General features: G+C 46.2%; 1 protein-coding gene across 3 annotated transcripts in view; it reads right to left on the bottom strand.

The window, feature by feature from the left end:
• Window positions 1-26988, bottom strand: part of TMEM63A (transmembrane protein 63A) — a 778572-nt gene that overhangs the window by 330908 nt on the left and 420676 nt on the right. For all 3 annotated transcript variants that reach the window (XM_069608694.1, XM_069608696.1, XM_069608695.1), the window contains exons 10-11: window positions 13883-13963; window positions 11020-11143 (exon numbers count right to left, since the gene is read on the bottom strand). In XM_069608694.1, coding sequence (XP_069464795.1) covers window positions 11020-11143; window positions 13883-13963 — 205 coding nt within the window. The remainder of the gene's footprint in view (window positions 1-11019; window positions 11144-13882; window positions 13964-26988) is intronic.

Below are 26988 nucleotides of genomic sequence, written 5' to 3'. Positions count from 1 at the left end.
AATCCCATCCAACCCTTTTATCCATGATAGAACCTCACTCCAGTAAAACTGGACCTCGGAGCACCCCAACCACATGTGGATGTAATCCCCTTCTCCCTGTGGCACTTCCAACAGTGTGGGTTGTACCCCCTTGGCTATCACCACCGGTGGATAGTGCCACCCATGTAACAACTTCAAAGTTTTGTCTGTACTGCAAGGAAATGGTTGAGCGAGCTGCCTTCCCGCACATCTGCGCCCAAAGCGTATCGTCTATGTCCACCCCCAGATCCTGCCCCCATCGGACCCTGGCTGGAAGTGGGTCCCTGGGATCTGCCAATAATATCATCCTGTATAACCCCAAAATCCATCCCCTGGTACTCCTTACCGTTATCAGGAGCCGTTCGGAATTGGTTAGTTCCCTCGTTAAGTTGTCACCCCACTGGGTTTCTGTCAGAACCGCTTTCAACCAGTATCGGTATGGTGATAACTTTCCAACATTTAGACACTCCTCCCACCTGTTTAACGAGATGAAGACACCCCCTTCCCACAGTTGCCCAGCCCTGCTTAACCCTGCTTCATACCAGAGCTGGAATGCCAAAAAGTCCTCAATTCCATCCCACAGAGGTGGGGCCCAAATACAACTAAGGGCGATGGTCACTTGGACAGCCACCTATTCACCCCCTCCTTCCAGATAGACAACAGAGCAGCACCCTCTTGGGGATACGGGATCTGGGAATCCACAACCACTCGCCTAATGAGACCGGGGCCAGGATTACATTGTCCAATGGTACCCAATGCTTGTCGGAATGCTGGTTTAGGTGTTCCTCCACGACCCGTAGCTGATTCACGCTGTAGTAGGTCTCAAAATACAGGAATCCAAACCCCCTTGCTCTTTCGATAAGATCAGTGTCCTATAATCTACCTTGTGCTTCGCCCCCGCCCAATGAATTTTCAATGCAGCTACCATTACTTCGGCCAAGAAGGACGATGGGATCATCACTGGCAGCATTTGGAATAAGAAAAGAAATGTAGGCAGCACCGTCATCTTAATACAGTTTAGAAGTGCTATCCACGAGACCCCGGACATTGCTCACCTCTCCATGCCTTTTCTCGCCTCAACCCATAGTGGTAAAAAGTTCTCCTTAGTGGCATGTTACCTGTACCCCCAGATATCGGTAGGAATCCTCCTTCACCTGAAATGGCAGGCCCCCCAATATACCCTTCTTCCTTCTCTGATAGCCCCTATCCTGTAGGCTACCGACTTCCCCAGGTAAACTTTAAAACCAGATAGCACCCATATCTTTCCAGGCTTTCCAACAGTGGCAGCACTGACTGGACCGGCTTGGTAATGAAAAGGAGGGTGTCATCCGCAAAGAGACTGACCTTACATTCCACTCGCCCCACCGAGACCCACCTTATCCCTGCCTCTTTCCTGACCACCACTGCCCACTGCTCCATAACCAATGCATAGAGCAATGAGGAAAGCGGGCATCCCTGTTGCATACCCCCACTGCAACGGGAAAGGCCTGCGACTCATTTAGATTAATCACCACCCTCGCCGTCGGCAGAGATTACAAAGCCGCAATCCATCCCCTCTACCTCGGAACCATCCCTATGGCCGAGAGAACCACGGCATGAAAGCCCAACTCACCCAATCGAAAAGCCTTCTCTGCGTCCAATGCTAGCAGCAGTGCCCAGTCTTCCAACACCCCGGGCTAGTAAGGACATGCAGCGTCTTTCGCATGTTATCAGCCTCCAGTGACTGATCACTGGTGGAGAGGTTGGAGAGGTGGGCAGAGGTTCATAGTTGGCGAGGCCCTGCTTGGCTACTAGGGGTGTACCAGAAGAGGTGGGCAAGGGGGCGCACAGGACCTGTGGCCCTGGCATTGCGGTCACCCCTGGCAAGAGGCTGTGTGGTGCCTGTGGAGCCACTGGGCAACCCTATACCAGTGAAGGAAAAAGGGACCACCACACAGTCCATCACGAAAGCGCAGTCCAAAGAGATGAGACTGTGCAATCTAGCTTCCTCTGGCCCCTGGGCTTGACGCCTTCCTGCGAAACTGTGAATCTCGACCATCCTGCCATGGGAAAAGCATAGAGGGGAGAACCAACGACTGGAAACACCTAGCTTATCGACGGGAGGGATACAAACTTGTGACAGCGCTGAGTGGGAAACCTTTGAGGAAGAGCCATTGATGGCCTGGAGGCCAGCCCTGCTGAAATTCCAGTTTCAATCCCACACAGGTGACAATGTCACTATTGCTTCATCCCAGATGGCTAATATGGCAGAAGAACCAGCTGCAACTAGAAAAAACATTGTAGCGCTAATGGATGAGATCAAGGGAATCAGCTCAGTGTTGGATAAGAGATTAGACAAAATGGACCAAAGAATGGACTGCATAGACAAGAGGGTCCAAGGCATTGAGAATAAGCAGATGTCTTTGGACACAATGGAGACGCAAATGGAAATGCGACTTTCAGAATTGGAACGCAGGGAGACCGAGATTCAATTGAAGATGGACGACTTTGAAAATAAAGAACAAAGGAACAACCTCTGCTTCTTTGGGTTCCCCGAGAAGGAGTGGGAATCAGAGGGACATTAAACGCTCCATTGTGGAGGTCCTGAGGCTATTTGGCTCGGATGCTATTGACGAACCCACCCTTGACAAGGCCCACAGAGCCGCAGATGGCACCAGAGGCCCAAAAACAATCTTGGCGAGATTCCACTACTACGCTGAGATGTTGAAGATATTGGATAGGGTCAGGAAGGGGGGCCTCTGAGGTCTATGGTTCCGCCCAAATAACAATCTACCAAGACTTAACAGCCTTCTCACTGGTCAGGAGAAGACAATGTGGCCCCCTCATGAAATGGCTAAATGAGAAGGGCATAAGATACTGCTGAGGGTTCCCCTTCCCGATCGCACTTGAATACAAGGGATATTCTTACAAACTGGTAACAGAGGACATTCAGTGTGTGTCAGCGGAGCTAATGGAGGATCCTGGGAGCGTCAGCAGAACCCAGAGATTGCAGGAGAAGGGCCCAGAGGCCAAAGCCCGAGGCCAGATAGACACAAGGTCTCATGTGCATGAGGAGCTTTGGTATAGAAAGGCAATGGTCGTATGATAGCAATGGATGACGTTATATTCGGCTCCATCAATCTATGTGGTCTTAACACCCCCACCCCCAGCAAGAGGTCAATGCTCCTTCGAGAATTTAAAAGAGCGAGATTGGATCCGCTATGCCTGCAGGAAACTCTGGGTGAGGGATAGAGAACCCCATTTGAGATCTAGGGAAGTGGGGGAAATATACACAGCCTCAGATATAAAAAAGAAAAGGGGGGTAGCGGTGTTGGTCTCGGCCCATTTGGGAATTCTAGAGGAGTATGTCATGGCTGATGGGAATGGCCATTATTTCATCATAAAGGGGAGCATGAATGGTACCCGGATGACTTTGGGCTCAGTCTATGCCCCGAATTCGGGACAGTGTGAGTTCTGGATGGGAGTGAGGGCTAAGTTGATTCTTTTGTGGCAGGACAGCTAATGATAGGAGGTGATTTCAATATGGTACTGGAACCCAAGAAAGATCGCAAGAGGCTGGGGACGACTCTCTAAGTACGAGGCAGTGAGGGGCACTTGCTTCGTTTTAAAAGCATTAATGATGCCCTTGGCGTGGTGGACTTGCTCTCTCCCCCAGCAGAAGGGGATAGGCCTTTTACCTAGTTTTCGGTTGTCCGCAATTGTTAGTCCCTTTATTTCAGTGGACTCACAGCTTATAGCCCAAGTCATAGCTTCCCAGGTGGCCCCAATTCCTTGGTCAGACCATGACATGGTGAAAATGGTAACGGGGATGGGAGATGCTCCCCCCATGGGGACATGGAGGTGCAATGATTTCCTGTCAAAAGACAAGGAAGTTACCCAAGAGCTATTAGAAGTGAGGCTCCAGTCCATGTGGGAAGGGTTTAAAGCCACGATAAGGGGGGGTCCTGATATGCATAGGATTGGAGAAAACGGAGAGGATGAGACAGGAATCATCACTCCACCAAAATATAGAACAAAAACAACCAGGGGGATAGAGGCAACTACATGTCCCCAGCGTTATCGAGCAAACTCAGTCAATACGAAACACAACTGAATATGATCCTGGTTCAAGACACTAAGAAAAAGCTCATGTTTTTGAGACAAAAATACCATGAGAAAAGGGTAAAGGGCAGATAAGATACTAGCGTGGAGATTAAGGGAGGAAAAGAAGAAGAGGAGGGCAATAGGATGTATCAAATCAGAAGAAGGTATTGTGAGGCAGGACCAACAAGGCATAGTGGAGGAATTTGCAAGGGGGCAAACTGAACACATTGGAGTGGGAGGGTCAAGAGGAACAAATGGGGGTCTTCGCCTCCCAGGCCTATCGTACAACACATCAGAAGACCTGGACTCCCCCATCATGGTAGGTCTTGCTAGCGATTAATGATATGAAGGGGGGTACGGCACCAGGAGAAGACGGCTTTACAATTCAATTCTATAAGCTTTTTATATCAACCCTCGCCCCCTCTTTAGTTAGACTTTTCAATGCCTAGAAGGTGAGGGCCTTCCCCGATACGACGATGATGGCAAAAATAATAGTGATCCACATGTAAGAAAAAGATCCCTCGAAGTGTGCATCTTATAGACCCATCTCTCTCCTAAATAATGATGTTATGATCCTGGCTAAGGTCTTGGGGGGGGGTTGACCTGAGAGGATACTACCAACCCTGGTTCATAGCGACCAAGTGGGCTTCAGCCGGGGGAGACCGTGCTAGGACAATTTACAAACCATAGACCTTATGCATAGCGTCCAAAACGGGGGACCAAGAGGCCTGCTTGATCTCCCTATATTCGGAGAAAGCCTTCGATAGGGTTGTCTCTCATTTGTTGGGTTTTAACAGGACGGGTCGACAACAACGATCTCTAGACAGCGTTCGATTGCCGATAAGAATGCAGATGAAAAATGATCGATCGGCTCACCTTTGATTAAAAGGAACGGTACTTGGGTCATCCTGATCACATACATGAGCGCTTGACCTACATGTTAAGATACAACTATAGAGAACTCGGAAAAGATAGACTGAGGATCTAAATGACTGCAAATCCCGTGGGAAGGAATTGCAGAATGGGAGCGTCACTCTAAAAGAGACACCTAAATGTTTGACCAATATGCTTTGGTACAACCATAAAGAATTTCAAAAGATATGGATGACCAAGATGAGAGTATTTTGAACCTTGAAAATTGGAAATAGAACGTTGAAAAATGAAGAAAAATGCAATTGTGAACACTACCATACGAATTTTAAGAAAATGAAAATTAGAAATTGATCTATTTTGTTCACATATCCTGGAAGGAATTTACTAGATGCTTGTTAATGTCGAAAACTATCATATATTGGAAGTCCTGTATGAAATTACTGTTTACAATCTAGGACACCTATAGTCGATGAAAGTTTATTGTGTGGACTAATAGTAACAATAGTATTACCACTATTAGTAAAAATTGGACGTTACAAAAAGTTGGACCAGAATTTTCTGTGGATATAAAAATGATTTTCATGGATGAATTGATTTAGAAATGACAGAATGTTTTTTGTTTGAAGGTCTTTTTGTATGAATTGTTTGTATGAATTAAGTATGAATGAATGAACGAACGAACGAACGAACGAACGAACGAACGAACGAACGAACGAACGAACGAAGTGAAGAGTGAATAATGTTTCCGAGAACTATTTTTGTAAGAATTTTTATTTAAATATTAATAAAATGGAGTAACATTTAATTCAGTTTGCAGTTTCAGTCACTTCCCCTGGTTATTTGTTGTGTTACATGTGTTGGATAATCATTAGTGTTTTAATCCTGTTCACATGGATCAAAATATAATAAATAATGCTGCTGGGCCTTCCATTACTGAAGGTAGGGTTGTTCAGAGCAATCTTCCCTCTGATAGCCCAGACTGCACGATCCACACAGCAATCAAACATTGTAGTCTAACTTATGACCGGTTAAGGTAAGTCTAGGGATATTGTAGGCACTGTCCTCATCTTCTATAAGGGCATATTCGGATTGTTGCCAAAAGTTCAAGTTAAAATCGCCTCCAATCATAAGAACAGTTAGTAAGTGGTCCTCTGCCACCTTTTTCACATTTTAGAGCTGAATGTTTTCAGTTTGTAAAATTTGCCAAGCTCCCCTTTCCCAAAATATGGGTTCTAGAAGTCAATAAGAAAACTGCATTTATAACTAGGCATCAAAAAGTGATCTCATGGAAATTAGTAGAATCACACTCATGGGACTGTGCAGCCAGCTCAAGAAGGACAGCTATGAGACCCCCGAAAGAGTGACCTCTGGTGTGGAAACTGTCAGCAAATCCATTTGAGGGGAACTCATCAATATCTAGTTTGAAAGGGTTTCCATGTTTTGTGACAATGTCACAGTGCCAACATAGCATCCAGCCCCCTGCTCTGCCTCGGAGTAAGACTGACAGGAACTTCCCTGGACTATACCTGAATCTCCTGAAAGAGCAACTAGTTAGGAACCACCAGGTCCCATAGAAACATGCCATTCGGGACAGGGACAGCATCTCATACAATTCATTAGGTTTAGGAATCAAAAACCCTGAGCAGATTCCAGAATGTTTTCCATGGATTCAGGGTAAAATATAGTATGGGGAAAATAGCACATCCAGAGAGATCTCTGGTCAATAGGTGCAGCTCCTGGAAGTAAAAATACCTCAATTATGCCAACGTCCCCTTCTAGCAGCAGTGCCTGAGAAGGAGAACAGTTTTCTCCTTCTCCTGCAGCATTCAAGGGGAGAAATACTTCCCTCCACCTCCCCAAAATGAAATACGATTTTGTACAGGCGGCAACTTACTAGCACTTTTCCTGTCCCTTGTGATGGCCTTTTAACACCAGAAACCCCAGAAATGAACTTTTGTTCAGGGTGATAGCCAGGAGACGAGAATGGAGCAGGGCAGTAGGCAAACACCAGCTCCTGAACGGAAAACAAACTGAAAGAAATCAAAAATGGTGGCAAGCCTGTTAAAGACTTCACACCCCTGCCTTGGAATAGGAAGCCAATTAACCATTGATTTGCAACTTTGCCCATGAGATGACGTTGAGGGTTTTAAACTGAGGCTAAGATCCACAGATGGCAGCTCTGGGCTGGGAGTCTCTGAGCTGGGAGCTGAAGAGGAGTTAGTTGAGAAAGCTGGAGAGCACCAGACACGGGAAACCTGTGAGCCCAGAAGACGGATGGGCTGTAGTTAGGGGGGAGAAGAACTAATTTAAACCCAGAAGTGGGATGTGCTACAGGGAGTGGGAGAAAAGTCCCCTGAATGACAGAAGAGGCATGTGCTTCGGTGAATGGGCGAAGGGGATAAGAGCCCCTTCAACCCCAGATGTAATGTGTGCTCCTGTGAGGAAGAGGCAAGCCCTTGGGACTCCAGAGGAGGGCTGTGCTACAGTGAGCGCAACGAGGTACCCCCTGAGACAAGAGAAAGGGGATCCCTTACCCATAAGAAGGGGGTTGAGCAGTAGTAAGGGGGACTTTGATCCCCAGCAGGGGGGATGTGTAACAAAAGAGGAGAGCCCCAGAGAAGGGATGTGCTCCAGTGAAGAGCAGGGTAGGGGGGCATAAACCGAGAAAAAGGGTGTGTTACAGTAAAGAGAGCAAAAGAGGAGTAGAGTGTGACTTTGATCCCAAGAGAGCGGATGTGTAGGAGAGGGTGAGAGTCCTTTGACCTCAGAAGGGGGCAGCATGTAACGGAGTGAAGGAAAGGCCCAATGAGGGGAGGACTTTTGGGAAACTTGACAAAGAGAGGAAGTCCTAAAATCCTTAACGGGGCCTTGAAGTTCCCACAAGAAAGGATAAGAACTGAGCTCAATAAATCAATAATCAGGAGATCTGTCTGGAATTTTGCCTTTTTATTTGCCAACTTTCATATATAACCCTGCTGTCATGGGCTACGTTTCCCAAGAACCTTTATGTTACAGCCATCCTAAAATAATGTCCATGCAATAGTCTCACATATTACTTTTGCTTAATAAAACCCTTTAACTTATTCCATTGTCAGTAGTTGTGTGTTTCCCTCAGCCATGTGACAGTTTCTTGAAAGAAGATGATGGGAAACTCTTTATGAAAACATATCTAATTATTTTGGTCACTATGGGGGAGATGAAAATTGAAGTTGGCAAGTGGAAGGGGGACCCAGATATTTCTTTCTCAGGGTGACACAAGACATGTTAGTTTTCAAAAGGTGTGGGTCAGTCAGATGAGGAGCTAAAACACACACACATTGCAACTGAGCAATTTCTGAACAAACACCCACAGAACCGACCTTTTAGGTAGATCCGCTTCTGTGAAAACTCTTTACACTAGTACTTAAGAACATATTGCAAAACCATACATTTTCAGCTTCTGCCCACCCAAATAACCTGTAAGTGTGTGCTAGGCCTCGCTCCTCACTCCGTAGGCCGGAGACTGCACGGAAAATATATTTTTGCATGAAATTGCACACAATATAACCCATATCCTCAGGTTTCTTTATACAATTTTAGCAGTGGGCTAGAGTCAGGTGTGTGCGCCCTGCTTTGCCACTGAACCGTTCCCTGATACAAGTTCTTTCTGCCTAGGTCTTACCTTGACCCCATTCTTGTTGCCTGCTTTGCTTTCCAGTCTTAGCCCTATTTAAAACTATGTTCCCTTGTTTGAATATTTCAGGCTCTGACCATTGATCACCATTATTCCAGAACTATCTGCACCCTGTACAAGCACCTGCTCCATCCCACTCTGTCCCCGATAATTCCCATGCTCCTTCAGGCCTTCCCAAGCAGGACCATGCTTTTGCTTTTAGGTAAATGCCTTAAGCTCTGTCCTGTTCCTGATCCTCTTCCTGCTAAGATATCAAACTGGTCTGGCTATAGAATCTGTTCTAGATTCTTGCACTGATCCCAGATGTGGTCCACTTGCTGCGTCTGATCCTTCCATTGCTTGCCACACTGCTCCTGACCATTCCTCGCTCTGAAGTCACATGTAGGAGGTTCTCAAATTATTGTCAACTCACCAATCAGAGTTATCGGTAGGGGAGACCAACATCTCTTGATGGATTACCCTTCAAGCAAGATGGCACTACCCTTTCTGCCAAAATGGTGAAGGTGGGGGCATGGACGATGTGTTGGATTCAGAGGAGGTAGCTAGTGTGAGCTCGGTCTCCTGAATCCCGAGACCCCACTTGTGTATAGGTGCGTTATAAGTGCCATATCATATCATATCATATCATATCATATCAAGCAATGCTGGTAATCCACTGGCATGGAGAGCTCCTATTGATGGGGACCTGTAGAGAAGCTGAGAGCTGCTGAGGGGAGCAGAGTGGTGAAAGATTCACTTAAGGATGAAGTAGCAATCTTTGTTCATCCTTCTATGGGGTGTTACATCAAGACTCTCCTGGGCTAGAATGTTCTGGAGGAAGATTGCTTTCAGGGATTGGTCCTAAAGTCTGGAATAACCTATCCTCAAACATTACATTGGAAAACAATTGTATTACATTGAGCAAAGCTATACAAACTGTCTTGTTGATACACACATGACTGAACTGAGTCTATAAGGTTGCAGATATGGTAAAAAAAAAAACAGAAAGCAACAAAACAAGACTTAAGACTGACCAGAGATAGTTGGAAGGCAATCTGGTCTGCTTTGAAAGTTATCCCTTTGCCCTCTTCCCCATTTTCATTCTTCTTTCCATCTCTTAAGGTCTTTCACCTTGCTCCTATCCAAACATCTGTGTCTATGAGGCTCCCCACTAACTCCATCTCTAGCTTTTAGATCAGTGTTTCTGAGGACCATCTCTCCCATATGTATCTGTGTTTCCAGGAACCAGTTTTCCTTCTCATATCACCATCACTCGGCAGTCCCTCAAAGTTCTGTGTCTCGGAGGTGCTTCTTCGCTCTCAGATGTTTGTGCCCCTACAATCTCTTGTGCCATCAGAGATCTCAGCACATCCAAGCTCCTCCCTATATGAATATTGGTGTCTCTGAGCCATTGGCTTTTTGACTTCAGAGCCACCAAGATCCCTCCCTATTTCCCCATTTCTCTCTCACTCTTTCTTCATCAGTCACCCTTCCCATATTTCTCTAGCACTCCTGTTCCCATCCTTGCATCTTGCTCACACTCCCTTGCCTTCAGGTCCTTTTGCCTCTCTTCCATTCCTCTTCTGCAGTCCTAAATGTGTGGGTAAGGAATATGTAAAGGTGAATTCTGGCGCAAGCAAAACCTTTGTTCCATTTCTCCTGACCCAACTCAGTTCAGCCCCCAATTCCCAACCCGTTCTTAGAACTGTAAATCAGCGGGTCATTCTGACACTATCCATCCCATTGGATCATCTGCACTTTCTGATCCTCTTCTTGTGGACAGGGAGTGTCAGTGGTGGTGTAGGGAGGATGGCAGTGGCTGTCTAGCTCAGCACATCCTTGCTGTGCTCTTCATCAGCCCAAAAGTGAGGACCAGGAGATGATGACTGAAAGGGGGAGGGTTCAAGGAAATTGAACGCATGCATTCCCTTCCCAAGCCAACACTCCTACTTCCCAGCCCATCTGCACATCCGGATTTGTGTTTATTTAGAGAGGGCTATCAGCCCAATCTCCCTCTCCTGATACCAGCATGCTTGAGGGAGTCAGTACACCAGCCATAATTGACATGAGAAATAGCTGTATATGGCACCCCAAAACGACAGTAAAAAGCTTCCTAGTTTGGGGGTAAGAGGGGTAGAATGACCAGGCACTCTTTCACTGCAGTCAACCATGGATGGACATCTACCCACCTTTTGGGAGTCATGTGTGTCAATACTCAATCTCAAGGATTCTTTTCTTTGGCCCATCCTTCTAGTGCCAAGCCATGAAGTACCCAGAGATAAGTATACAAAAGGCACAATCTTTAGACATCTAACAGAACCTCTTATTGAGATCTGTGAATGCCTCAATAAAAGATCCATCTAACAAAGTCGTATAGGTTGGTCTGCTCTTACCCTTTCGCATCCCCGGAACACACAGCAGCAAAACTGTCCACAAGGCTTGGGGTTTATCATCACCCGGCCACCATCTTTGGCATGCATGTCTGTGAAATACCGCAGGCTTTTCTGTGCATATTTTCTGCAAGTAAAAAACAATGAAAATGTTTTAAATTCCCCAATAATATGTGCAAGCATGATTTCTCCACTAGTGGCATTAAAAATAAAATTGAGATGCTAAAGCCAGCAGACAATGCACAAGAAGGCATCCATGCTTATTCCATCAGCCCCTCTTTAGATATAGAAATATTTATCAGCAGGGTTGGGGGCATGGAGACCTTTCTTTGATGGTAACCTTCTTGTGAGGCAGAAAATCCTCTCTATTTGGTACTGCTCAGCCAGTGGCCACTGCAAACAATGAATTCTTTTTCTAAAACACATCAATTGATCATTAGCACATGGGGCGGGCATGTTAGCCCATCAGGCTGCTTGCATCATGAGCTGAATCTTTCAATCCATACACAAGTTCCAAGCAAGCGGATAGTTGCGTGCAACCTGCCCTGCCATCTGCTCACCCACTTAAAGCCCACTCCACCTGCCCTGCCTGGTCCCCTCGCACTTTCCGTCTGCACCTATTTACCTAACTTTTCCGGACCGCCGCACCTCTCCTGGCCACCATGGAAATGGAAGAGAGGTTGCACAAGGAGCCCCACCTTCCACTTACATGGCACCATATCCATGTCGGCTATGTGAATCGGGTTCTTGGTGGGTCGAGAATTGCAGGTCCAGAAATGTGAGGGCAAAGTGCCCTTGTTGGCCCCACACAACTCTTGATAGCAATTTATTTGTGTCAACAAACAGGTCATGGCAAGTGCACGACACATTGACACAAATACTCAATATACTACGGTGGTGCAGAGCCTCGGGCGAAGGCCCAAACCTGCTTAGGCCTGGGGATCGCAGCGCAGAGCGAAATGACACAACCACTTGGTAAACTGCATAAACCTGGACTGACTGCCAGTAACTGTGATACCTTTATTTCCGGCTCCCACCCCCTGGCACGTGACCCGGTCTCCCGGGACATGTGACATCACATTAGGGACACTCAATGTCATCTCACGCATGGCCACCCTCAAATAAGTTGTCAAGTAAACTAGTGTCTGCTAATTCCGGTACATATACATCATTACTTGATCCAAAAAAAATAACCTCTTCAAATCTGTTTTAAAAGATTGGAAGAACAAGAAATTGAGCAATAGAATGACAATAATGAATAGGCAGTGGAAAGCCAGTGTCTCTGCTGCAATGCAGTTAATTCTGTTTTTTTTGCAAATTATGGAATGAGCCGTCGCCCCAATTCATAGCTAAGCTGGCTCAGCAGAACCAATTTATCACGCAATCTTATCCTCAGGCATAAAATAAAGATAGCCGTGCGTGCTTATCTATTGCCCTAGCTTACAGGCAAATGAATAAGCAGGGCAGAAAGTAGGAAAAATGTGCACCAATAGGCCTGTTTCTTCCAGTTCTAAATTTCTACCACCAATCCAGAGGATGAATGGAAGGTAGGGAAGATGTCCAATGCACAGGCAAAACATGCGTTTTACAGGAAAGCATTGGTAGGCAGCAAAAAGCATATGCTTTGCTACCTCTACATAATGTCTGTCTATCTCTATCTCTCTCTCTCTCTCTCTCTCTCTCTCTCTCTCTCTCTCTGAGGACTAGGAGTAAGAACCAACATATGCAACTACGGTACAACAATGCAAATACTTTACAGAGGCATGACAAGTTAGGGCACCCTGAGAGATTGACAAGTTACAAACTGTGCCTGCGCATAAGTGCATAAAATGGATGACATAGTTTATAGGTCTGTTTCACTCTCTTTGACAATCATTCCTAACGTGAATACTTGTGCCCACTGTGAGAAACCTGAGGGTAGTCTCACGCCTACTCCTCTTGGATCCTCTACACAGGTGGCCAGGGAAAGGACATCGCTTTTCCGATCCTGACCCTGGTGGTAGACAAGCGAGGGAGGATCACCTGGGTGGAGTATCCTTGGGGATTGGGAGTGAGGTACCATTAGGCAAGACATGGTACCCCCCTTATCCTAATGGGAACCATTTTAACCCTCCCCCGAACTTTATGGGTTATTGTAGATCAGTTCCGCTTTTGTCCCCTCTTGGACTACCTGACAGTACTGATACGAGGAAGAAGCAACTGAGAGTAATAAACACCACTTACTCTCACCACTTTAGTACTGGGCTATGCCAGGGAAAGGAGTGATGACATCCTCGGATTCATCACAGACTACAGCTCCCATGATCTTTGCCACTGAGTTATCTTACTAGAGCTAATGGGAGTTGAAGTGAAAAACATCTGGAGTGCTACAGTTTGCAGATTTGTGAATTAAATTACTAGTTCGGTTTGGAACTTCACACCTTTACCAGGACAGATGTTGCAAAAAAACTTTTTGATAAGCCGAACAGCTTCTCTGCTCTATTTGCGCAGTGAAATGTGTAGGTCACAGTGGCAACCACTGTGCTGTGCATGAGCCCAACACAAATACCTCTAATCTGAAATCGGAGCACACCCACACCTAAAAAGCATCCTCCTACAGCTCCTGACTGAGATCACTCTGGACCAACATGAATGGATAAAAACATGTCAAAATCAAATACGTTTCTATGCAAGGCTAAAGAAAAGTTCCGGATGGAAATGAGGGACATTACATTCTCTAAGCACAACCCATCATGCACTCCCCTCACATGAAACATCACACTCGATATAGTAAGAACTAAAGGAATAAAGCAGTTTTTACCAACAACTTCAGAAGGGAGCTTTAGCACTGCACAAAATGCTAGATCCGTTTGCTGTCATACTGTACCTTTCTCGGTAGATTTTCACAAGCTTTGATACATTGTAACACAACTCCACATTTACTATACGGCTCTCTGGATAGGCTTCTCTGGAAGGAGAATAAAATGAGGGTTACTTGAGAACACTTAACTTGCAAAAACAAAAGAACACCAATGTTTAATGTCTTAAATTTTTGTCCCAATTGTTTCTCCCCGTCCCGGATGACAATTGCAAGTAGGGACAGCAGACACACTTGCAGCTCTGTATTGCTCCATGGTCAAACACCTATGGGGTTGCTAAAAAAACTGTCAGTAATCCAGTTTGTAGCTTTTAACTGAATGCTTTTACTTTTATCTTTACTGTCCATTGTGGAATTTTGAATTGCCAACTTCATTCAAATCCAACATTTTTTGCTTTAGTACACAGAACCATAAATCATGTTTAAATTCTAGTTGTACACCACATCACAGCCACTACATGTACATGTTTCGATTTGAGGGGTTCATCTTCAGGTGGTTGAAAAGCAATCAGAAAAACTCCTGTAAACAAAAGCACACCCTTTGAAGGAAAATCTCACTCCCTAAACTCAAGCTGCATACATATATCAAATTACAAATAAGGAACCAAATTATAAATTTACTTTAAGGTGTGAATGTTGTAACCACATTATTATAGTGAGCGTTTCCAGATAAATAAATATAAAAGCATTCGGTGAAAAACTACAAAGGGGATGACTGCCATTTTTTAGAAAACCATAGGTGTTGGACCTTGGAACGATACAGTGTTCCATTGAGCAGCTGGTGTGTCTGCTGTCCCTACTTACTTGAGAACACCATAAACAAGTGTTGTTGGCCAACTTCATCCACCATCTTAAGTCTTTTATCACCCAAACTTAGAGGAAGAGTGGAACTAAATGGAATCGAACATTAATCCTCGTCAGAAACCAACTCCTACACACAATCCTAAATATTATGGTAGCAAAACAAGTCTCATCACAATCCTAAATATTAACCATGAATGTAGAAAACGTCTCCCCGCTATAAAACCAATGCCCTTGTCTTCTGTACTGGTAGTCACCTGTGATTAAACCAAAAAACAAAAAGCACAGAGCACATGGTACGTGCTATCTACAGAAACGCCAAACGTGTATGAAACTATCAATCCCACATCCCATCTCATCTCATTCACAGGTCCATCCAAGTCTTCCGTAGCACCCATCAAAATAGTATTAAAAGCCTAGGTATGTTTCATAAAGGAGCAAATGAAATTCAAGCACATTAGCCCAACCATGCTAACCCTACACACTTGAAGCCTTTTTAATCCTGCTGCATCCTATACAATGCAGTGGTAAACAGAAAAAGCCTACATCGTCAAGAGAACTGAAATCTTTGACCGCAACAACAATGAAACAAATCCCTGGAAATTCATGGGTAAAAATAAATAAATACTTGAAATCATATCTTTTCAATCTGTATACCAGACTCTGGAATGACTCGCCTCATACCAGTTCAGAAAGGAACTTGAGATGCAACCTTTCTGAAATGTTTTATTGCAGCACAAAAAGGGGAAATTGTGCTTGCATAACAGATCATTTTGGACTTATTGCTGAGAGCCTGAGTCCCCTGAGAATCTTTCTCACTTCCCTGCCCCCTCACTTCAACAGGTAAGCAACCCCTAAACCATATGCTCGATCACTATTAAATTGGCCTACACTTTTCTTGAGACCTTGTTGTTGGAGAATTTTGCAGCTTGGAAGCAATATATAAATACCACTAAAACTAGAGAATAATACTAGAATAAAGTAATCAATTAGGATTCTTAATTTTTTGCTATACTTGGAGGAACATTCTGCATGGGGGTGTTCATAAACGAAGGGAAGAAACAGAGGCAATTTCTCTAGATAAAAGCTATAGAACACCAGGTATGGTTCGTATAGGACTACGCGGGGGTAATAATCAAGCAAATGTATAATTAGACGTATAAGAGGTATCATACATTAAGCTAGTGCTCCCTCTCTCCCTCTCAACCTGTTCTGTAGCAATCTCATGTCTCAATCTCTATGGGCGAGAATGACATTGTCAGGTGCTCGTTTCTAGAGCGACCCCAGACATTGCTGACAGTTGTGCAACCAGAGAAAAAAAGCACAAATACCATGGTATGATATGTTATTTATAACTCGTTTAATACCCAGAGGTTTCTAAGCGCAGACCCGGGTATCCAACCTGTGTTGCTCCGTGTCTTCTTGCTTACAAGGCGAGAACGTTGCCCCTGAGGTATCCTCCCGAGACTTGAAGGGGACTGGGGGTGCGCTGTTCTTTCATGGTCAAATGGAAAATGGGAGCAGCAACAACAGAGGAATCGCCTGAGGTGGCAACCTGTCTGGTATTTGGAGACCCGTGTGTCCTGCAGGAATGCCGCTATCAAACTGAGTGTGTTGTGAGCGTGCAGAAGTAAGGCTTGGTACACAATAGTGGCATGGTCTGGGGTAGAAATGTTTATTATATGACAAAGGGTTTGAGAAATGCCTCTCTGTACCTAAAACTAGGAGGGTTTCCCTGCTTCTGAGAAAACTAATGAAATTGTCAGAACGTCCCAATTATAAAGTCAGTCCCTATTGTGTCTCAAAAAGCCTACTTCAATCCCTAGCACTGCCATAAATTAACTGCAAGGATGATCACTTCCTAAAGTAAAAGTTTTCTATGTGGTTTCAAGTAGCAGAAAATGGCCCAGTCTTTTGGGGCAAAGAGTGGCACAAAACAAGAAATGTTCAAAACTGTAGGCCTAAAAGGCTAGGGTGGCAATCATTTCCCCTAGATCCTTTATTGTAGGGCTCTTCCCAATTTAAAGGTCCCTCAGGCTCGTAGTTGCTTCTACAAAGGTCAAGAGGCAGTTCACAAGAATATCCTTCTTATGCTTTTCCTAGTTATCCTACCAACTTGGCACACTCCCTTTGTCAAGTGTAGTATTTATTGCACTATATTTTCTTCACTTATTTTGAGTGTGGGTCCCAGACTCGCAATTTTACTGCTCAGTTCACTCTCCTGCCAAGCAGTTATCCTTTCATGAAACTTCACATTTGAGTGCGGCTCCCAAATTGCGACGCCCAATCCGGCTTGGCATACTCTCCTGCCAAGGCTTCGTCCTCTATGGGTGCCAGTCCCAGACTGTCCTTCTATGGGTGCCAGTCCTAGACTTGTAACATTCACAGTTGTTTGGTTTACTCTCCTGCCAAGTAACAGTTCCAACATAGGCTATCCCTCTTTGGGTGCAAGTCCCAGACTCATAATGTTCGAATTGGCTTTTGTTTCTAGCTTTCAAATGAGTGCGTGTCCCAGACTTGTACTTGGTTCCCAAGGTCCCAGACCCTCTTCCTATGCCCCCCCCCTTTGCCCGTTTGCTCTCCCGGACCTCCTGTACCACTCTGATACCCTGTGTACATGTCTGTTTCCCACTGGAAGGTACCAGCGTTTCCCAAGCGGCTGCGGCTTCACTGGAGGCCCTGGTCACATTCGGGGCTTAGTTGCGGTCAGCAACGGCTTTCCTGATGCCTGCTTCTTCCCGGCAGTGCTTTCTCTCTGCATAACGCTTTGCCAGTGCTCTGGATGCCTGGAGGTTCCGGACGGCAATTACGTGAGCTGTCCTGGCTTCTGGGACCATGCTGGTGTTCTCCTCCACTCCCTGCTTACCCCAGCTGGTTCTCGTCCTTCTCGTCACGGCACGGTTTGGTGATTTCCTCCCTGGAGGATCGTCTCTCTCATAGATATCAGCTGTCTGATATTTAAACTCCTGCATTGGGAAAGGGAGTTGCTTTGGGCCAATCACGTTCGATGGGAAACTTCAGCACTCATTGTGCTTCCAGATATTGATTCTTAGACTCCTGATCATCATCTTCTTCTCAGTACTTACCACAGAGTCAGATGTAACCTATTTTGTATTTTCTAAGGTTTGAAGTTTGTCAAGTATATTAAATTGACTAACCTGACTACAACAGATCTTGGCCTTATCAACAGAAGGGAGGGGAGGACTGACCATTGGAGAGGGATTTAGGGGTACTAATGCAATGGCATCCACGTTCTCTGAACATCTTTGTCCCTAATCCCATAAGGTGTTTCCTCCCCCATGTGGTCCTCCCTTGGGGGACTATTGTACTGTGGACGCACCACCCTACCTCCATAGGAAAGGTTTCCCCCTTGGGGAGAAGGGACCGCACCCTCAGATTTGTCACAGTGCGTTATCCATGCAAAGATGGCTAGGGGGACATGGATATACTCCACAAGAGGTTCTGACAGACCTTGCAAGGGACCAGAGGACTATACTTCAGGGACTACAATTTTGTTAGCTGTCTTATTCTTTAATCAGTTGTTAGTGTTTGTATATAGTTTAACAAATGCATGGGCCCAGCAGCACTAACAACGAATCAATGGTCAGCACAGAAAATTAAATATTGACTTGGTGCTCACAAAAAAAAATATTTCCAAGTAGGTAGAACACTTACACACAAAACATGATGTGTATTCTTAGGAAAATAATCTATCAAAAAGGGAAATGATTTACTTGTACTAACATTGTAAACTTGTTTTTTAAAACGTTTACAAGGTACCTACAATAATCCTATAAATGATGTTGTGAATTAAGGATATCATTCAAAGACAGATAGTCTGGTACACTCATACCGTACTCTTTTGTAATACCTCTATGAGAAAGGGGAAGGCGACAAATCACACCAATGAGGGCTCCTGGTTGTTTTCCATTAAATCAAAGAACATTAATGTTAATGTTAAAGGATATTTGTACCATGCACTATCACCACCGGAGTGGTCCCCTGGCGCTCTGAAAAAGGGAAGGGGGAGGTGAGTTAGTTATGGGAACATAAGAATGACCACAAAGCGTTTTATTTGCCAAATATGTCAGTGATAAAAGAGTTATATGCTTGAAACAATGAGTATGTAATGCACATTGGGATTTGTGAGGGGTCAGAAATGTGAGGCGGACAGCTTTGTGAAGATTTTTCAAAAGATGCCCTTTCATTAACTCAAAAGATTGGATAAAACACCTCACTATCCCTACCTGGACGATGATTCCCCTGCCCAAAATAAACTAAAGGAAGCACTCTAACAAATGTTTTCTGTCCCTCGCACTTATACATACAACAACTCAACAAGGTAATATATGGCAGATCAAAATATAACAAATATAACAGTTAGATCCACAATCTGATAACGGTGTCTCCTTATAATCTGGGTGAGTTCCCCTTCCCCAGATGCATGTAGGATTCTATTCAACAGCTCCAAAAGGATAAGGAAATCCTGTCTTGTGATAAAGTTCCAACTCAGCTCCTTTGGTTACAACTTGAAAACAAATGTTCCAATACAGTTCTGTTTCTTTCAACTTGAATTCAACCAACAGTTCAACAATGTTTTTCCTCCTTCCAATTGTGACAAAGAGCTTAGAGTAACTTCTTCTCATCAGCTCAGAATACTTCCATAGCTCATTAGGTTCAACAAAAATGATCTTTGTCAGGATAATTCTGCAACAGTTCACAAAACACTTGTTTCAGTAACTCTATGATTCTGCAACAGTTCACAAAACACTTGTTTCAGTAACTATATGATTCTGCAACAGTTCACAAAACACTTGTTTCAGTAACTCTATGATTCTGCAACAGTTCACAAAACACTTGTTTCAGTAATATTCTTTTGGCAGGATGATTCTGCAACAACTATGTAAGGAAGGTATGGTATCAATAGTAGACACAGACACAATGGATACACGTTTCGAAAACCTTTATTTGTTTATTTGGTTGGGTTGGTAGAATTCCTAACTGGCCCTAACTCTAGAATGGGAGTAATCTCGACCATTAAATAAATAACAAAGCAGTCCCAGTGAGTCTAGGCAACACAAAAAGGCCTGTACTAAAAAAAACCTAACCTTGCCCTCCTTCTCAAAATAACAACTTGTTAAGGGAATTCAAAAGGAAAATAGTGTCTCAAAAGACATGTGAGAATGGCTTTAAATAACTCCCTTCCCCACGTTCAGCACCATGGGATCTACAGAGTTTCCTAAAAAGTTTAGGTATGATATGATATGATATGGCATTTGTAACGCGCCTATACACAAGTGTTTCAAGGCGCGTCGAGGCAGGGAGGGGGAAACAAGGGGAGACAGACAACGATCCTACTAGGCCAGGTGTCATTCAGATCGCGCAAGTGCATGGTTAGGGGGGACGGGAAAAGTGCAAGGGGGAAAGGGAGAGGGGAAAGTGCAGTACAGGGTTAGTAATGAACAAGATAAATAATAAGGGCCAGCTGGTGGCAAGTGCAAGATAAGTACAGACAAGTGCTGGGAAGGGGGGCTGTAGGGATACAGAGACAGTCCTGCAGTGCAAGGGTTGCCAGGAAGGCAGTGCAGGGGAGAGTGGCTGGGCCAAAGACCGAGATTGGTGAGTGGCCCAGTTGCTGATTCAGTACAGTTTCAGTGATTTAGCAGGGGAGAGGGAGAGAGAAAGCAGAAGCAAAGAGGAAGGTTTTGAGGTGCTTCCGGAACAGGAGATGGTTCTCCTCAAGTTTCAGGGAGGCAGGAAGGCTGTTCCAGAGGGAGGCCCCTGCTGCGGAGAGAGATCTCCCCCAACTCGTTGCTTGGAGAAGCAGCTGACCCTGAGGGAGTTGGAGGAGGAAGAGCGAAGTGCTCGAGAAGGAAGATATTTAGGAAGGGAGAGTTGAAGGTAATTTGGCCCCAGTCCCCAGAAGGCCTAGTGGACAATGCAGAGGGTTTTGAACTTAATCCTCGCAGCCACAGGGAGCCAGTGTAGCGATTTCAGTCCTGGAGAGATACGGTCCCTGGGCTTGAGGCCAAGGACAAGTCTCGCAGGCCTGTTCTGGATGAGTTGCAGAGGGCGGAGAGTAGAGGCAGGCAGATTTAGATAGAGGCTGTTACAGTAGTCCAGCTTCGAGAGAACCAGGGCTCTGGAGACAGCGCGCTTCTGGGGGAAAGAGAGGAAAGGAAGGATACCTCTGAGGAGGTGCAGCTGGTAGTGTGACTTCTTAGAAACGTCAGAAATGTGAGGAGAGAAGGAGAGTGTGGAGTCGAAGATGACCCCGAGGTTTTTTGCCTTGCAGGTAGGAGCACGAAGAGGTCCAAGAGAGGCCGGCCAGAGAGCTGCAGGGAAGGAGGGAGTGGGTGTGCCGATGAGTAGAATCTCGGTCTTACTGGCATTAAGGCAGAGGTTGTTGGCGGCACACCATTCCTGGATAGCAGAAAGACAGTCAGAGATGAGGGAAGGAGAAGAGGAGGCCGAGGGTAGCCTGAAAATGAGCTGGGTATCATCCGCATAGCACTGAAAGTTGGGGCAGAGAGCAGCAATGCGGTGGGCGAGAAGTGCTGGTCGAACAACCAGGGAGAGAGGTTAGAACCTTGGGGGACACCACAGGTAGAGAAAAAGATGTCAGACAGGAAAGACCCCAGTTGGACCTGGGAGGGTCGATTTGAGAGGAAAGAGGTCAGCCAAGCCAGAGCCTGACCAGTGATACCCAGGTTATCACAGAGACGGTTGAGCAGGATGGTATGGTTGACAGTATCAAAGGCAGAAGAGAGATCAAGCAAAATGAGAACACATGGAATGTTAGAGTCAAGGTTCGACAGCAGGTCCTCACGAATGTTCAGGAGAGCAGTTTCCGTGCTTCTGGCAGCTCTGAAGCCAGACTGATGGTCATTAAGGCTACCAACAGATTCAGCATGGAGATTAAGCTGGGAGATGGCAAGTTTCTCCAGGAGCTTACCCAGGAAAGGAGTGATAGAGATAGGGCGATAGTTAGCTGGGCAGGACGGGTCGGAAGAGGGTTTCTTAAGAAGGGGGTGCACAAGGGAGTGCTTGAGAGGGGATGGGAAGACTCCAGAGGCGAAGGAGTGATTGCAGAAGTTAGCAAGGGCAGGAGCCAAGGAGTCGATGCGGTCCTTCATTAGTTGGAGGAGCAGGGGTGGACCTGTGTTGACAAGACTTTCATTGATCGGACTTGTCTCGAAACCTCATCAGCAGAAAAAAGGGGAAAGGCAGAGAAGGAGAGAGGGGGGGTGGCTGCAGAAGGGCCAGAGGATGGGCAGGGAATAGAGGGGGGGAGGTGATGGGAGGAGAGTGAAGACAGGATGTCCTGAGTTTTTGAAATGAAGTGAGAGGCCAGTGCCGTACAGAGGGCCTGGGAGGGGACAGGAGAGGTATAGACTGCAGCAGGGTTGGCCAGCTCCTTGCAGATTTTAAAGAGTTCAGTCGAATTGTTAGATGCCGCAGTGATGCGGGCTTGGATAAGGGCCCTCTTCTTGGTGAGAACGGAGAGCCAGTATTGCCTTTGGAGCAGGCGACAGGCCAGTTTGTCAGAGGATGAACATGAAGCACGCCATTTCCTCTCTGCCACCCTGCACAAGCGTTTAAGGGTGACGAGATCCGAGTCATACCAGGAGTTACATTTGGCTTTGGGCTTCAGGCGGATTCTCATAACAGGGGCAAGGATATCAAGAGTATCAGATATAGCAGAGTAGAGAGTGGAGAGGGCTGTGTCAGGGTGGGAGTCAGCCGAGGGGGGGAAGAGGGGGCAAGAAGGTGGCAGCGAAAGCCTCAACTGACACACGCTTCATGGGTCGGATGACCGAGAAGGAAGATGGCAGTGATGAGGGTGGCTTTGCCTGTGGGGTAGGGAGGGTGAGGTGGGAGGAGAGGAGAAAAGTGATCACTCCAGGAGAGAGGGGTGGAGAGAGGGACAGAGAGGAGAAGGTCAGAAGAGATCAGGGCATCAAGAGTGTGCCCAGCAGAATGGGTTGGCCCAGACGGGAGAACAGAGAGTGAGAGAGTCACAGAGGTCGCGAAAGAGTCCAGAGGGGGGACAGGAGGCATCCAGGTGGATGTTGAAGTCTCCAAGAAAGAGGAGTTGAGTGGTTGAGGACAGGAGTGAGGAGGAGAGGTCCGCCCACTCAGAGAGGAAGGAGGAAATTTGACCAGGTGGCCGATAGATAGTAGCCACGGTAAGGGAATGGCTAGGAGAGAGAGAGAGTCGGCAGACAAGACATTCAAAAGAGGAGTAGGTCTGGGTGGGAATAGCAGTGGCAGGAATCCACTCAGGGAAGATAAGGGCCACACACCCCCCAGCACGGCTGGGCCTGGGCATGGAGAAGATCTTGTAGCCGTCAGGTAGGAGTGTGTCAAAGCTGGTGACAGAGCTGGCCTTGAACCATGTCTCAGTGAGACCGAGTACGTCAAGGTCCAGTTCCTCAAGAAGGCGGCAGATATCAGAGGAATGTTTGACAGCAGAGCGAGAGTTAAGAGTGGCAATGTGGAGAAGGTTGCCATCTTTGAAGGACTTCCGGGGAGGGGTGCAGGTACGCCCTGCGGAGGAGAAGAAGGAGCACAGGAGGGGGGTAGGGAGGGAGGGTAGAGACAAGGTAGCCGAGGACAGAGGAGGGGGGACAGCAGGAGAGGAAAGGAAGTTGATGAGGCACGGGAAGCGTCTATCAAAGAGGTGAAGGGTGGCCTGAGGGTTCGACCAAGATGGTCCCATTAGCGTAGACATTAATGATGGCCTTAGAGGAGTGGAAGGAGGACAAGAGGACATCCCAGCGGGTGCCACCATTAATGGGAGAAGAGGAGAAAGGAGAGAGCACAGAGACCATATGAAGGGTCCATAGGTCAGGTGAAGGCACGAAAAAGAGGATGTCAGTGAGAGTTTCCTTAGAGGAGGCACTGGTGTAGGTGTCAGTGATAGGGAGGCGTGGGTTGGAGACCAGGATGTCCTTTTTAAACTTTTTCCTACCAGATTTAGTGAGGAGAGCAGGATAGTCAATGGAGAAGCAGTTAGAAAAGATAGGTGAGATAGAGAGCACCATGGGATAGGAGGGAGTGGGGCGGGGTTAGGACAAGCACGAGTGGGCAGGAAGAGAGCAGCAAGCCCTAGTATACCACAAATTCAGAACACAGTGAACACAGTAATGCATATCAGGTACCCAGTGGAGAGGCCAACTAAGTTTGAAAATCCTGCGAGGGGAGAAAAACCCTAGTTTACCACAGATTCAGAACACAGTGAACACATTACTGCATATCAGGTACCCAGTGGAGAGGCCACCTAAGTTTGAAAATCCTGCGAGGGGAGAAAAACCCTAGTTTACCACAGATTCAGAACACAGTGAACACAGTAATGCATATCAGGTACCCAGTGGAGAGGCCACCTAAGTTTGAAAATCCTGCGAGGGGAGAAGAACTCTAGTTTACCACATTTTGCAAGGCATAGTGAAGACAGGGCACAATGCAAAGGAGGTGACAGGTCTAAAAGCGGTGGCCAGAGGGAGCAGGTGGAGCTAACCAAGGTGGACCGGCGCCAAGCGTCCCCTGCGGACACCTGCAGACACACAGGGAGCCGCAACTGTAGGAGTCGCCCTTGGCCTTGGGGCCCTTAGCCGCAGGGGGCTGCCGGGCAGAGGGCTGCCCAGGAGGGGGTGGTTATAGGCAGAGGGAGGAGAGGAAGGGGTGGGGGGTGTGGGCGGGCAGGGAGGCGGGAAGGGAGAGGAGGACCAGGAAATGGGAGGGGGGAGCAGGCACAACAACGCGCTCAGAGCGCGAAGCAAATATTCAAATTAAAACACAAATCCACTCACGGAGGCCTGCAAGGGCCAGGAAGGGCTTCCTTGGCCTGCAGTTCCCTCAGGGCTACCGGCAACCGCTCTCCCACCCTCCGCTGAACAAAGAGGTGAATGGCACAGTCCTTTTAGTCTTGCACACTTTGGCTTACTGGTACAATTTAACTTAGTTCAGGCTTGGGCTACAAGCTTCAGGTAGTTCACTCTCTTCCTTAGGCTTTGTCTGCCTTGTCATAAATATACAGTTCCACTTTTGTCCTTTCCTGTACAGGCTTCCCTATGTCGGGTTCAAGACGGTCTTTCACCTTTCACTTTTCCCCACAGTACTGCGCTGGCTTCCCTCTGCTGGGCTCGAGCCTGTCTTTCACTTTTCACTTTGTGGGGTTTCCCTTCCCCACGTTCTGTCTCATGTGTCTTTTCACTGTCGAAGACTTTCAAAACTGCAACAATTATACATAAACCTCTGCCTGACCACTTCAACCTCCCTTTCAAATAATTGTACAATCTTCCTCCTCTTGCAACATCAGTGCCTCTTGGTACTTGTAGTTTCCTATTCTATTCGGTTTGCATTCTTGACCTTTTCCAAAATGTATATGTAACACCAATACCTCTTGGTATTTGTAGTTTTGTATTTTCTTTCGTTTGTCTTCTTGGTCTCTTTCAGAATTTATATGCAACACCAATACCTCTTGGTATTTGTAGTTTATTAATTTATTTAGTTTGCCTTCTTGGCCTCTTTCAAAGCTTATATAATTTGCCCTCTTGACATATTCAAAGTTCACATACTTTGCTTTTCATTCATTAACTTTCTTTCGGGATCGTAATTGCTTTCTTGCCTTTGATTCTCAATCAACTCAGAACATTTCACAGAGACTTTAGAATGTGCGATTCAGCCTAACAGTACAACCCTGTTACTTTGTATCCTTTCATTTTAAATTCAACAATTGTCATTTCCCTTGCACGTTTTATAGGCATACGCACAACATTCAACATTTGTGTTACAGTTACTTTTTGCTTTCAACACAAACCAGACTTTTGTTGCCTTCGATAACTCACAGGTTTGGTTTATCAGCCTTCTTTATATCAACGCTCTTCATGCAGCATTCAAGGCCGTTTCCAGCGCCACCTCTGCTCCTCCCAAACTCCGTTGTTCACCCGGGAGGGTCGCGGGCTGCTTTCAAGTACATGGAAGGTTTCTTTCTTTCACTCTGTCGGTTTCAGTCTTTGAACACTTATGGCTTCCTGAAAGTGGGGTGCTGCGGTTTTCACAATTCACAAAAACACTGTTGTGGTTATGCTACTACTTCAAGATTTCTAACCACACCACAGTACTTGACTTCCACCTAGTCCACTCACCTGCCAGGCCTACTACTACAAAGTCCTCTGCTCTGGTGAACTCTCCTGCCAGAACAGAATAAACCACTACAAAGTCTTCTGACCTGGAGTACTCTCCTGCCTGGCCAAAATAAACTAACGGAAAGTACTTCTGTGGTAAAGGTTAGCTGCTAACAAGTTAGCAATGTCTCTTGCTTCACAACATCAAGTTTAAGAATTTCCTCAGAACCACACTGGTGCTGTTTGTTACACACTTGTGATTGCCACATGCAATGCAGGTTATGCGCCACTCCTTCTGAATGCCTTCTATCAGAAGGGCAGCCTTCCTGATGACAATGATTCTCTCGCTCTCTTACACCTCTTTGGTAATGTGGGTTTAAGCCAGTTCCTCTTCTGAGCTTCTTTATATATGGGCAATAGGTTTTACAAACATTGGGATTTTGATTTGCCCCTTTTGGCTTTGGCAATGATTGTTCTCATTAACTTGCCTTTTTATAGTTCTCTTTTGGCTTTGGCAATAGTTGTTTGTATTGATTTCTCGATGTATTGCCCCTCTTGTTTTTGGCCTTTAATCCTACCCACATACATGTAATCACACCATTCTGGTCTGGTGATTAAGTTCTTATTATTCAATTTTCTCCTTTTGAAGTCAGCTTGGTTTACAAAATAATTATTTGTCTGCTTTATGTCAGTTCGGTATTCAAAAACACGTTTCGTTTTGAAATTCACTCTGCTTGTATTACTTCTTAGGGGAAGGCATCCAGACTTGGCAAGCGAGCGGTTACAGACCGCTGCAGGGTCAGAATATCCACGCCTGTTCGTCTCGCTGCCTCCAGGTCCTCTGCTGCTGCTTTCCCCCGTGACCCAGAATCCTCTGTTTCTCGGCTTCCTGCGACCCATGCCAGTCAATAGAGGAGCTCTCCTTGCTCCCACGGTTTGCTGGTGCTCACCTGCTACCGGAGCCCGACTGAAAATGGGGAAGCTTTCAAAAAGTGCGCTTTCTGCTGCATGAACTCTGCAGCCACGGTCCTCTCAGGGGGGAAACCGTCAATTCCAATGCTTCCCACGGAGCTACTTCTGCAATCAAGGTCTTGCACAGCAGAGTTCTTCTCAGGACCCACATCCGCGTGATACACGACGGTGGACCCAGCGTCTCTGCTCTCCTGTATCTTCTGCTACCACATG

This window comes from Ambystoma mexicanum, chromosome 4q (genome assembly GCF_040938575.1).
Source record: "Ambystoma mexicanum isolate Mex_15411 chromosome 4q, UKY_AmexF1_1, whole genome shotgun sequence".
NCBI lineage: Eukaryota > Metazoa > Chordata > Amphibia > Caudata > Ambystomatidae > Ambystoma > Ambystoma mexicanum.
This window is presented reverse-complemented; position numbering and strand designations above follow the sequence as displayed.